We start from the raw sequence: 14,664 nt of genomic DNA, 5'->3' as shown, positions 1-14,664 counted from the left end.
GCTGAATAGGTTGTGGCTGTTTTCCTTAGAGCATCGGAGGCTCCAAAGGTGACCTTGTAGAGGTTTATAAAATCATGAGGGGCATGGATAGGTCTTTTCCCTGAGGTGGGGTAGTCCAGAACTAGAAGACATAGATTTAGGGTGAGAGGGGAAAGATATAAAAGGGACGTAATGGGCATTTTTTTCACACAGAGGGTGGTGCGTGTATGGAACAAACTGCCGGAGCAAGTGGTGGAGACCGATACAATTACAACATTTAAAAGACATCTGGATGGGTACTGTTTATGAATAGAAAGGGTTTAGAGGGATATGGTCCAAATACTGGCAAATGGAACTAGCTTAATTTATGACATGTGGTGGGCATGAACAAGATGGACTGAAGGGTCTGTTTCAGTGCTGTAGATCTCAATGACTTTATAAATCATGAAACAACATTCCCTTATTCGAAAAACAGCATTTGAATATCCAACATTAAGAGTATATGATACATTCATGAATGCTGTATATTAATAACCTGACAGAATTAAACATGAGGCGACAAAGGAAACAGTGCAACTTCAGCTTTGCTCTTCTTATTGCAAATTGATATTTTGTTCAAATAGCAAAGTCAATAGAAAGTATTCAGCATTAGTTTAGACTAAACTCTATGTCTAGGTCACAAGTTAACCAGTTAGCACAATAAGGCTATCACATGTTTAATAATATCCCATTCTGCTGATAGGTTAGCACACTGGCAGTCTTCCAAATTGGATAATGATGCTCCTTGCAACAGTTTTCCAGTTCCAGAAAAGATAGAGAAAGAACGAAAGAGGAAATTACCCGAGTTGTTTCATGCTTTCCCAAGTATTAGTTACAACACAGCAATAACATGAGAGATTTCCCTCGATACCTTTTATAACACCATTATCATATTTACAAAGGTTATATTAGAAATTAAAGACAGATGGTATCTTCCCTAGCAGTGCTTTCAGTCCATATTGTTCTAAGTTTTACTTCTGCATTATACTAATGGAGGGTCTTTGTTTCCTTTCTCAAAAAGATGGTGTTACAGCTCTCATAGGCTAAAATAAAACCTATTTAAGCTTCTCAAAAGAAATCACTGCATTTAACTATTTGACCAAAAACTGGTGGAAGGTTTTATGAACATAACATTAGACCAGTAAAAATGTAGTAAACAAAAATGCTTATGCTTCATCAAATCTATTTTTATATTTTCCTTCAGATGTAATGAATCAGAAAGACTTCCAGGCAGAGACGCAGCTTATGAAGAGGTTGCATCATCCATATATAATGTCTCTTTATGCAGTATGCACAACAACAGATCCTTATTACATTGTAACAGAGCTAATGAAAAATGGCAGCTTGCTAAACTATTTACGAAGTTGAGTAGACATCTTTTATATTATTAACTGTTCGGTATTTTGGATTTATTTTGAGTGTGCTGTTGAAATGTTGAGCAATGAGAGTCCTTCTTCAAATTCAGCCATCGAGGTTGGAGCTGCAAATGAAATTGTGCTCTGGGAATTTTGAATTACAATCTATTAGCTCAAGGTGCAGCTTTTTCACTTTTATGTTGGGATATTAAAATATTCTCTTGTCATTGGTCATTCTTTTGTTGAAGACCTTTTTTGATTTGATATTGATACCTCCAAAAGGGCTGAAGCAAACCAGACAACATTGTCATCAAGGAGAATGACACAAACTACTTGAAAGATGGCAACATACAACTTTCAAGATAACAATAAACACTTTTGCTGAAATGACCACTGCAGAAGTATAAAACCACTATCACTAAAGTAAAGAATACTGTTAAAGGATACTATTATCAGGACAACAAAGTTCTCAGAAAGCACCTTATTTACAAAGATCAACCCGTGAAATTGCAGATTATAGCTACAGCTTGGAAAATTAGGGATTTTTTTCACGTCTGACAGGGTCTTTAAAATTCTGACAGCTTACAAGAAGATAAATTGTGGAAGGTTGTTCGTGTTGCTCATTACTTTATTACAAGAGACCATATTGAAGATTATTACTCAAAGGACAAGAAGGGAAGGCTTTAATTTTTGTAGTTCTGTGAGCCCTGAAGCAGTTTATACTATCTCTTGCCAACCAGAAAAGTGACATTGGGTAGAATTTCTGCCTCCTTAGTGCTGCAAGTGTAATGCCGAGAAAGGTAGCAAAATTGAGTGCGAATAACAAAATCAAATTCTTGATGGTTGATAAAATTAATCTGATTTACCCCTCAGAGCTTAAATGACAAGTTCAGAATCTATCCAATGAGTACTGACTACCTTTTTGTTCTCATCAAATGCACCCAACTTTGGTCTTGCTTCCAATTTTCCTCTCCTCCACTGAGAAACATGATGGCTAAAAAACTTGATGTATTGGTTAGAATGGTTACCTGGTATCTGCAACCTGTTGAATTCTTGTCCCAGTCATCATTCAACTGCTTCATCAGGCAACCCTGCATGTTCCTGTGTGGTGACAATCCTTCTTAACCTTTCAACCACACAAGCTGGCATCAGTAAACAGTTATCCTCGTTGAATTATCTTGACTGTTCTTGAAGCAAGTCAGACACCTTCAACACTTCGCATTGGAGCTAATGGACACCTATGCTTCTGCCATGTCACTTAGTATGCAGGGACAAATATGCTTCTCCTGCACTGAAATAGGATGCCTTTGAGCTGATATAGACACATGCATCTTATGGCTCTTAGCTTGATTTCTGAGTGCTTGGAGGCTGTCAACTTTAGATTACCTTTTTAGATTAGATTACTTACAGTGTGGAAACAGGCCCTTCGGCCCAACAAGTCCACACTGCCCCGCCGAAGAGCAACCCACCCATACCCCTACATCTACCCCTTACCTAACAATTTAGCATGGCCAATTCACCTGACCTGCACATCTTTGGACTGTGGGAGGAAACCGGAGCACCCAGAGGAAACCCACCCAGACACGGGGAGAACATGCAAACTCCACATAGTCAGTCGCCTGAGGTGGGAATTGAACACGGGTCTCTGGCGCTGTGAGGCAGCAGTGCTAACCACTGTGCCACCGTGCCGCCCTTAACTTCTGTCCACTTAACATTGCATGCTAACTTCAATACTATCTTACGGGCTGCCAACCTCTGTGTGAGTCACATTGCTTTCTTAGTGCACAGGTCTTTAGTCCTCAGTTACAGGTTGCCAGCTGTAGACAGAGGAGAGGAAAATGGGAAAATTCAGCACTCTGTAACAGAGGCAAAATGGGACACACTCTGAAAATCTGAAATAAAAACAAAAATTGTTGGAAACTTTCAGATTAGCATCTGTGGATAAAGGAGTAGAGTTATTTTTTAGGTCTGATGAATGATCATTAATCTAAAACATTAACTTTGCTTTTCTATGTCCACAGATGCTATCTGACCTTCTAGCATTTTCTGTTTTTAACTTCAAAATTTGATTAAATGCTTTTGAGTGTCCACAAACCAGTCTTCTACCAAAACAGCTACAAGGCTGCCTAATATAATTTGAAAGTGTGCCTGCAAAATCAAATAATTCATCACTAAATAGTTCACCCCTAAACACTGTGCATTAAAATCTTAAAATAATTTCTCAACCTGTCTTTGAAATATTTTCTCTTGCAGCATCATGTCTGCAGCTAATTTACTTCCAATTCCTATAAGGGCATTAGTAAGTATTTCAAACAGCAAAAATGCCTTTGGCCACCCAGCTAATCTTCTTGTTATCTACCTTTGATCCAGTTTTGACTTTGATTGTTGGAACTCTTGAACTTTGCTTTTGTTAGATCTCCTCTGAGGGGCCATAATGTACTCCTTCCTTAACTCCAATACTTACTGAAAGTAATTCAGTCTCACTAAAACAACTTATACTCACAGTACTAATTGGGTAACTCATTCAAAGAGCCTGTACAGGCACAATCACTTGAATGACTTCTTTCTGTGCTGATATCATTCCATATTTATAAATTTAATTGCCATTTGTAGCTTTGATTTTACACAGTTGAGAAAGGTCAAATGGATGAAAGTTCTCTTGGGAGACTCTCAACTGATATATTTAATTTTGGATTATTTTAATTCCAAAGCCAAACAGTCTCTAAAATTTGGTAAATTATAACAGTGTCTGCTTTAATTACATTATTCAATATTATGTATAAATGCTTAATGTGTGCAGAAAAGGTCATTATTGTCACACACATCCATGAAATAATAAGAGGTTTGTTGCTTGAATAAGTAGCATATTCAAATGTAAATTTTACTGGTGGAGAGAATTATACAAAATGTGAATCAATAAAGTTATATTTTTTGTCAAAATCAATTTTTATTTTCTCTTCAACCTTCCTGCTGTTCATTTTAATGAACGTTAGGCAAAGAAGGATTATATTTAAATATGGACCAACTACTTGACATGACTGTCCAAGTAGCAGAGGGAATGTCATATTTGGAATCCCAAAACTATATCCATCGAGATTTGGCTGCAAGGAATGTACTTGTTGGAGAAAACTGCATTTGCAAAATTGCTGACTTTGGATTAGCCCGTTTGGTAAAGGTAATACTATTTTCCTTTTGGATCTTTTGTGCATAATGCTAAATTTAATCATGTTAGAAAAAGGATATCTGACTTGTTGATCTCCTCTAGAGTTTAGACTATAATGAGCATGAGTAGACCATTAAAACAGAAATGGCTATAAAACTAATTACATTCAATTCAAAAGCATGCAACAGAGTTGACCTTTGATCTGTTTCACATGGTGAATTCTTAGTACCTTCTGGAATTTTCTGCTTCATCACAAGATGCTTAAGGATCAGCAAGATCAGTAATACCCTGCATCTTACTATTTTTACCTCAATTTGTTTCTTAAGTGATTTCAAAGCTTAGGACCAGAAATTGATTCTAAGAATTATTCATTTTCATATGATAAATATCTACCTAATATTGGTGTTAAAATTATCTTTTAAGATTTGTGAATGCTGGTCCCTTTGCATCATTCATGAAGATAATTTAAAGAAATACGACTTTCCCTTAAATATTTAACATGCTTTCATAAAACCATCTTTCCTATTCCTCGCTTCTAAGGATTGAAAGCCAAAGTTTCTGCAGCCTTTGAAGTGTGAGATCCCCAGATATTATTACCTTGATTCTTCTGAGCACTAGAATAGCCCATTGCTTCTTTGCAGTCAGAACTGGACACAGTACCTGATGTGTCATTTGATCAGTGAATTGTAAAGCTTGAGTCCATATAACACTTGACCTGCTTGGACATGTTGATCATTGTTTCTATTAAGTCTCCTTGTTGACCAGTTCAAGTTAATCATCTGTCATTTGGATATTTCCATTAATGGCACACCCGTATCACCAATATTTTTCATGTACAATACTTCACTGTTTTCATCTTAAATTTTCATTTGTCATTGTTCTGCTCGCTCAAATATTTTGTTGAAGTCATTCTATAAATTTTTGGCTGTCTCTTTCAATTTCAGTACCCTTCCCAGTTTTGTGCAGCTTTTATCAACTTCCATTGAATTTTTAGATCCAAGTTATCAATGTAAATAAACATTAAGTAGTAACTGTATGTACCTTTATAAAGTTCATTTGGATGTCAGCTTTGTGACATTTACCATGTACTTGCATCCCATTTATACCAGGGACATGAGTTTTGTCTTGGTTCTCCTATTTTGAAAGAGACAAAATTCATAATATCTTAGCTATCATTAAATATTTTATGCACTTCCTCAGTCTCAAGTCCAATTGATATGTTACTGATGATAGATTTTTTTCTATTGTGGTACTAAAATAACAGGTTCTGAATCCGCATTCATGGTTATAAGCTCAGTGTCTCTGCTCCCCTGTTAACACTGTTGTGTGCGCGTGTGTGTGTGTCCGTCCTTCCTTACGTAGTCTTTTTGCTAGATTTGTAGAGATGCTTCTTGCTCTTTATTTCATTGTTCTTTGATAGTTGATGTAAGTGACATTTGTTCAGTCAAGGCTCTCTGTCTTTGTACATGTAACCATCCTTGTACTTGGCACTTATTGAAAAGTTGGTAGAAGTTGTTAACAAAATGGAAACAGCTTGGGAGCAGCAAGCTTCTTTGGTTCAGAAAACAGACTCAACTGGAAGCTGTTGAATGCTATTGCCATCTAACAACTCCATATAATTATCAATTCAGAAATAACCATGTCAATCAATCGTTCATTATTCATATAACTGGTTTAGAAACTAAATAGTCAGAAAATAAACTTTATAAGTGTCTTCAAAAGTGATTGATTGGCTATAAAGTGTTATGGTATATATTGAGAATGCATATTTGTTTGTTAACTTATTCTTTCTTTCACATTTCGTTTTTTTTTCTGGAGATCATGAACTTATATTATAAAACTAGAATTTGACATTGTTAGACTTTTTTGTACAGATTCAACAATTAGTCAAGTTTTAATTACTCATAATGTAGAAAAGTGGAATTGCAAATAACCTTACTTCCTTGATGTACACAACATGCACTGGCTACTAATGTTACAGATAATTAGATGCTAACTTTACTGTAAACAGCCATAAAATGATGGTAAAACATTAACAGAGGCAGAAAGTACTTCAAAGCAAATTGTTTTGAATTGTTGTAATAGAAACTTTGGAGTGTGTTGTTGATGACTTACTTGCTAATTTGAGCCAAAGAGCAGTGTTTCAGATGGGAAATCAGATAAGCAACTAAACATGAAAAATACAAGTTTTCAAAATTGTTTACTGGAATTTATTTCACTTAACAGACACTGAAAGATTAACATTTAGAGTGTGATACGATATATTTGTTACAAGATTCCATGTCCCTTGAGCAATGTTTGCACTTAAATGATGCAACATCCATGTGTGAGAAGTTTTATATCACTAATTTAATGTTTAAATTATACTGCTTGGCATGAATGGAATCCAATTATAATAAAGTTATGTACTTTCAGTGGCTAGAATCCAATTATGGATTAGAGCTAGGCTGAATGGTCTGTTCTTGTCAATATGTAACATTCCACTGTTTTATTTAAATCTAGGAGGATGTATATGTGTCTCAATCAACTACAATTCCATATAAATGGACCGCCCCTGAAGCTGTAGAATTTGGCCATTTCTCTGTGAAATCTGATGTGTGGTCCTTTGGTGTTCTTCTTTATGAAACAGTCACTCGTGGTAAAACACCTTACCCAGGTAGGCTTTCAGTTTTGTTGCTCAAGTCTGCACATCTGAAAATTATTAGGAAAATATACTTGTAATTTTAATCTATTTAATAATAATCACTTTGCTGCAGGTATGAACAACCAAGAAGTAGTGAGCATGGTTTCTAAAGATTACCGAATGCCTTGTCCTGAGGAATGTCCAAGAAAATTGTATGAAATAATGCTTCAGTGTTGGAACAGAAAAGCACAAAATCGCCCGTCATTCAAGGCATTAGTACAAATGTTGGTGTCCTTCAACAATTATGAAGGTAATATTTATTTTTCCACCAACATTAAACATTTCTGTTGAAATTAGAAATAAGAATATTCTTTAAAATATCATATTGTTGAATGACTGCCTTTGGATTGCCCATGAACTTTAAATATTCTTAATTCCTAGCCCAAAATTAAGCTAATAAACTAATAAACTAATCCAGGGACAATAAACTGATGGGTTAAATTTTTATGGCACCACTGTCATTTTAGAAAATCACTGCTATAATATTTTGCTGCTCTTATCAAAATTCACATGGTTCATATTTATAAAGCTATAGAAAATAAAACGATCTTTATTAAATCATTATTACTAAGTAGTCACTGTGACATTTGGGAGAAATTAAATAAGTTTGCTTCTTGAAGGAATTGTCTTATCAAAACATTTATGGAGAGGCACACTTTCCTCTTTGAGTAAAGTTGAACAAAACACATAATAAATGATCATTAGTTATAATTAAAATTTAATCAACTGGTATATAGTATTGCTGTAAGGTAGAGACTGAAAATATTAAGTATTCCAACCATAACAAAACACTTTATTTGTTTGCATCAAAGGCAACAGTCCAGGCTACTGATTCGAGCACTAGCCATAATTTTCATACTTCCACTGAGGTGGTTTTCCCAACGTAACTGGGAATAGCACTAAGTAACTGCTTTTGAAATGGGTCCAAAATTTGGAAATTGGCTGGAATTAAGGGAGTGGGCATGGAGACAATTATAGGCTGTATCTTACCAACTTGGCATCAGCAAAGAAACCAGTAGAATGACCAGCCCCAGTGTGCTACTTTGCTGTTTCACCAGTAGTTTTCTCAAACTAAAATCTCAGCACAATGTACAGAATATGTCTATGTTGGTAAACATATTTACATGAGTGTAAGTCAATGTTCATGCAGGAGTTTATATGTAATTGTGTGCATTCCAAATGTGTTAACACAATTGTGTGTCCTCAATCTGACACATTTTCCTCCTTTGAGCATCTCACCTTCTTTTATCTCTCTTACTGCTCATTTAAAAGACTCATTCTCTCCGAACTACCCAAACCCCAAAATATTTTTTCACCAAACTACTTTCACTGTTTTCTTGCCTCAGCCTCTGAACCAAATGACTGCTCATCCTCACTAATTTCAACCCCCATCTCAATTCATTATCCTGTCTCTCTCCCTACCCAGGAGACTAACATCTTGGTTGCATGACTATATGTCCTTGAAACTGCTAATTGTACAGCTCTCCTCTTGACTCCCAGATTAGCTGGTGTTGTTAATGGTTCTCTCTAGCCATAGTACTGTCCTACAGTTCCGTCAAATCTGCTTTCAGCACTCCACTCCCCATGAGTCATATTTTGACACCTGCATTCTTATAAATTACAACCCATCAACAACTTTCCTATTCAAAATCCTTGAATTTGTTGTCAGCCCTCAAATCCATGCTCATCTTTTGCAGAGCTTTATGTTTGGGAACGTACAATGAGGTTTCTTCACTGTCACTGTACCTAAACAGCTCTCAGCTATGTGACTGTGACAGTTCTAAACCGTCCATCCCTTCTCATCCTCCTTGACTTGTTTTCAGACTTTGTCACAGTCAGACACACCACATTCCTCCAATACCACTCCACTTTTGTCCAGCTGTATGAAACAGCATTCACATGGCTCCATTCTTCTTTATTCAGTCATAGCCAAAGAATTGCATGCAGTACTTTCTCTTCCTGCTCCGACACATTGCATCATGTCTCCTAAGGATCTGTAAGTAAGAACAAAGACTGCAGATGCTGGAAACCAGAGTCTAGATTAGAGTGATGCTGGAAATGCACAGCAGGTCAGGCAGCGCCGAGGAGCAGGAAACTCAATGTTTCGGGCAAAAGCCCTTCATCAGGAATAGAGGCACCCTGCCTCTTAAGGATCTGTCTCAGGCCTCTGCTATTTCTCATCAACATCCTGTCCCAAAGTAACACTATCACAAAGCACATTATTAGTTTTTGCATACATGCTGTCAACACCCCAACACACCATATTCTCTTTCAACACCACCAGTGTTTGACATTCTGTACTAGATGAGCAGAAATTTGTTCCAACTAAGTCATGGGAGGTGAAAGCAGTTATCTTCAGTCCCCGTGACAAAGTGACTTCCCTAACTGCCTTCTTCATTCCCCTCCTTAACAACTGCCTCTGAGAATGCACACAACTATGGTATTATATTTAACTTGACATGAGTTTTCAACTACAGATTTGCACCATTACCATTTGCACCACTTCACCAATATTACTCAACTCCATCACTGCCTCATAGAATGTGCCGTACAATCCTTACAGTGCAGAAATAGGCCATGCAACCCATTGAGTCTCACCGACCCTCCGAAGAGCACTCCCCAGAACCAGATCCTCACTATACCCGCTGACCCCACATTTTACCGTGGCTAATCCACCTAGCCAGCAAACCGCTGGACACTATGGGCGATTCATCATGACCGATCCACCCAACCTGCACACCTTTGGACTGTGGGAGGAAATTGGACAATCCAGGGGAACCTACGCAGATATAGGGAGAATGTGCAATATCAACACAGCCACCCAAAGCTGGAATGGAACCCAGATCCCTGGCGCTGTGAGGCAGTAATGCTAACCACTAAGCCACTGTGCAGCCCATGGTGAAACCCCACACTTGTGCCTTTATTACCAACAAACAATCACTATTCTAATCATCTCTATGCTAAATTGCATCAGGTCCAGTTTTCTCTCTCGCTGACTCACATTGACTCCCACACTGAGCAACTCATCAATTTTAAAAATTTCATCCCGATTTTCAAATACATGCATGCCAATGCCCTTTCTTATCTCCATTATCTCCTCCAGTCCTACACACTTCCAAAATATCTGCATGCCTCCAATTCTGGCCCCTTTGATCTTCTGTGGCATCACTGGCTGCAGCACTGCTGTGCGTGCCACCAGCTGCCTCAGCTGTAAACTCTGTAATTTACTGCCTAAACACATCCACATCTCTGCCTCTCCTGTTTTAAAATGCTGTTTGAAATGCATCTGCTTTTATCAAGCTTTTGATCATCTACCCTATTAAATCCTTAGGTGATTCCATTTCAAATTTTATTTGGCAGTATTGCTATGAAGTGCCTTGGGTTATTTTGCTCTGTTAAAGGTGCTATATAAAATGGTTATAAAATATACTTTTGTATATTTTGCAATGCTACAGACCACAAATTCCAAATGCACTACAATCAGGAATCTACGTAAGAGTGGGAGCAATGTCCTAACCATCTGGTTCACAAGTAATGTTAAATACTGTGATGTCATTCTTAGTTTACCAATGGCTTTACTCGTGTGTTATTCAGAGTAGTTTTGCATTTTTCAAAAATCGCTCATGTTAAAATGTTCTATCTATTCAAATTGCATAACGTTTCATCAAAATCTTAGAATATAAACACCATGTCAAATTGTCAGCTTGGTCCAAAAGTATTTACAAAAAACGTTATGCATACATTGTTCTCTTAAAATATGTTGGGACCTTAAATGTTCTATCCAATAGCATTCATTTTATCTTATATTTAAAACAAGATCAAATGTTATTTTTCTGTCTCTTTCCACAGATGCTGTTTGAACTGCTGAACATTTAGAGTATTTTCTGCCTTTATCTCAGATTTCCACTGGCAACAATATTTTACTTTTATATTTTATTTTAATTTATACGTTTTTTTGACCTCAAAACAAGTCAAGTGTGATATTCCAGTTATTGGATAAACAATTCTAATATACATCAAAGCTATTTCTAATACACAATAACTTCTTCAATCTGGAGAGCATGTGACCAAGGCATTTCTGAATTTTGGAATTTTCTGGATTGTAGAATAAATTAGAATGTCAAACAACAAGTGTGTCAACTGGATTCAAGTCTGAACCCAAAACATAAAACATACTAAAACTATGTTAAGACATGATGGTGCATGGTTTCAGATCCATGTTTTGAACATATGGGCCGATGCTGCAACACACATAGAGGTGGAATAATGTTGAGCATCATCAGCAGTTAAGCAACACATTCCATTACGAACATCTTTAAAGTTTGTAAATCACAATGTATTAATATATTTGAAAACATTTAAAGTTATCTTAAGTTTTACCTAATGAATACACACCGAATAATCAATCCCCATCTGCCAATTTTGATGTCAGTGCCTGCAAAACAGAGTCACCAGAATAGGGTAATTGGCAATAGCAGGTGGAAGGGACAGTAGAAACACAGCCAGATTTGAAGCTGCCACTCAGCTACATGACCTACCACAGAAAGGAAGGCCATTCAGCCCATCAAGACAACACTGACCCTCTGAAGAGCATCCCAGACCCACCCCCTTCCACAAACCTGTATTTCCCCATGGCTAATCCACCTAGCCTGCACAGTATAGGCAATTTAGTCTGGCCAATACCCCTAATCTGCATATTTTTGGACTGTGGGAGGGAATTGGAGCACCAAGACTAAATCCACACATATACAGTCACCCAAGGATGGAATCAAACCCAGGTACCTGGTGCTGTGAGGCAGCAGTGCTAACTAATATGCCACTCTGCCAGTTCTTTCCACACTCCAGACTTACCAGTAAATCAGAGACTGAGATACATTTACCTCCTGCCTCCTCACAAACATCCCAGGCCCACTAGACACTTGCTGCTTGAAGTATTTTGATTTAATATTTGATTTGATTTATTGTAGACACATGTGCCTAAGTACAGTGAAGAGCTTTGTTTGTGAGCAGTACAGGCAGATCATAGTAAGGAAGGACATACAGACTGACCTGAACTTAAAGAGCATTTTGGGCTCATTGTCTGCACATTGCTGTTTAACAGCATTAACCCAGTGGGTCATGGGCTTGTGCAGTTCTGGGAGAAGAGGGTCTGTGAGTTGAAGGACTTGCAGAAAAAAGTTCCAGATAACTGGTGCTTCTATATTTCCTTGTCTCAGACTGGAGAAGTTACAATACTGTATATTGGTTATTAGTGCATTTCTTGCAGTCTGCACCCAGATAATTTACATCCATTCACTAGTAATATTTACAATAACCCATTGACAGATGTACAAGTGTGACTGACCGATTTTGGTGATTTTCTTTTAAGTTCCCCTGTGTTCTTCCTTCCCTGTGAGAAATTCTCGCCCTTCGAGTGTCTACAATGTTAGTTGGTCCTACACTGTGCCATTAGCTGCTTTGACCCTAACTCTGGAATCTCCTCCTCAATCCCCCTTTAACATTCCTTCCTCCTTTTAACCATGTTCCTTCGGACTTACCCACCAAAGTTTTGATAATTCACCCTAACGTGGCTTGCTTTCAGTTTTGCTTATAAATGAATGTCTCTCATGAGGAATGTGCCATGTAATGATTTTTGTTTTTACTCCTTCATGGATGAGTGTCAAGGCCAGCAGTTTGTGCCTATTCCTAATTGCACTTGAGAAGGTTCTGGTGAATCCTCTTCCATCTTAGTGATTTTCTAGGCCATTCCAGGGGCTGGTTCAAGGCCAACCATATTCCTGTTGGTGTGGAGTTACATGTAGAATATTAATTTAAACTAGTTGCACTTGATTTGAACTGATATCACCAGAGAATTAATCTAGGGCTCTAGATTGCTAACAGTAATATGGTGCTGTCATTGCCTTGGGAATGATCTTCTCACACAGCATGAACTATATACGGCCAACCAAGTCCTTTATGTTAACTTTTTAAAGTAAATAGAACATTGAGAATCTGTGAAATATTTATTCATTTTCAGCGTGATAATAGTTCTAGATATTGTATCCAAATGCTTTTCTTTAATGCAGTATAATTCACGTTTATTGTTGTATACCTCATAAAATTGTATCTTCAGTATTTGATAGAGGTATTGTACATAAAGCCACAACTCAGTGAATGCCTTAATATTATATAGTTTTTACTATTTTTGGGAATTCCCATAATAAAGTTATGTTTAAGTTCCACACAATGAGTGATTAAAATAGTTGAAACATTGTGGTTGCTTATTTGATAGCTTAAATCAGAAATCAATCTTTTTTGAGAGATTATTTAATAAAATTATTTTATCTTCTTTTTAAGGCTTACATGCAGCATCTTAATCATTGCCTTCTGAAAGTTAAATTAAATTAATTCAGAAATGATCCACAGAAGTTTGATTTCAGTGTTATAATTTCTGGCTCTCATTCCTCAAACTTCCTTTCAACACCTGCATAGCTTTACCAATCCTCAATTTTACCAATCCCTAATTTTGTGACTTCTTCAAGCCTAGCTTGTCAAATTGTTCTTTCTGCAGTTCAGCTGTGGTCTCTCCTGTATTACCATTTCCTCAGCTTTCTTTTTAAAGGCAAGTTTTTAATCATTTTCATTTAACAATTAGCTGTTACAGATAATCATTTGGTAGTACAGAGCTTGAATATTTGCTGAAACAACATCACATTTTGTCAAAGCTTTTTGTCTTGCACTCATCAGAACATTTTATAAGATTACCAATTCAAGGGGTAAAAGCAACATTTATGCACGCATGACACAGGTTGGCAGATGGACTTTAGTAGCAGCATTAACTATTCAACTAACCCACAACTTACCTCCCTCACCCCAATTACACTCACCTCCCCCACCCAAACCCCTTGTAATGTCACTGCTCTCCACCCTGGCACGCAACATCCCCTACCACTGGACTAATACCCCACTATGCCTGGGATTTGACACATCCCATCCCTGGACCAGGCATCCCCTCCGCCAATCACCTATTCCCTGCTCCCCCCCCCCCCCCCCCAGCTTCCAAAGACCCTGATCCTCCTCCACTCCGCACTTTTCTGCTTACTGACCCCAACCCTCATTACACTGCTCACCGACCTGAGGCCCCTCCCCACCCACCATCAGTCTCATCATCCCTTTCCTCACCTCTGCATCCAAACCTAACTTATCTGGCACCTCTATCCACTGGCACTTTACCTATATGGCGCTCAACCCTTTCCTACATGGTATAATATAAAATATATAAAATTGAGAATTGAGGGACTGCTGTGTGCTTTGCTTTACAGTCATATGGCTTTTTTCTGCTGCACCAGACTGTGCTTTATAACCTGCTCACTGAATCAATACTCAGTTCACTGAGTTGACTGCTCAGTGTCCACAAGCAAGGCAAGAGGTGGTGAGGTCTGTCTCCACTTCAACACCTCCTGGTG

General features: G+C 37.6%; 1 protein-coding gene across 2 annotated transcripts in view; it reads left to right on the top strand.

Annotated features, from left to right (window-relative positions):
* LOC140463060 (protein-tyrosine kinase 6-like) overlaps positions 1 to 13,445 on the top strand; it is a 34,149-nt gene extending 20,704 nt beyond the window's left edge. For both annotated transcript variants that reach the window (XM_072556718.1, XM_072556717.1), the window contains 5 exons: positions 1,223 to 1,381; positions 4,367 to 4,548; positions 7,039 to 7,192; positions 7,293 to 7,469; positions 11,069 to 13,445. In XM_072556718.1, the coding sequence (XP_072412819.1) occupies positions 1,223 to 1,381; positions 4,367 to 4,548; positions 7,039 to 7,192; positions 7,293 to 7,469; positions 11,069 to 11,079 (683 nt within the window). In that variant the 3' untranslated portion in view covers positions 11,080 to 13,445. The remainder of the gene's footprint in view (positions 1 to 1,222; positions 1,382 to 4,366; positions 4,549 to 7,038; positions 7,193 to 7,292; positions 7,470 to 11,068) is intronic.
* The last annotated feature ends 1,219 nt before the right edge of the window (positions 13,446 to 14,664 follow it).

This window comes from Chiloscyllium punctatum, chromosome 37 (genome assembly GCF_047496795.1).
Source record: "Chiloscyllium punctatum isolate Juve2018m chromosome 37, sChiPun1.3, whole genome shotgun sequence".
NCBI classification, from domain to species: domain Eukaryota; kingdom Metazoa; phylum Chordata; class Chondrichthyes; order Orectolobiformes; family Hemiscylliidae; genus Chiloscyllium; species Chiloscyllium punctatum.
The sequence above is the reverse complement of the archived record's forward strand: the minus strand, read 5'-3'. Positions and strand labels throughout refer to the sequence as shown.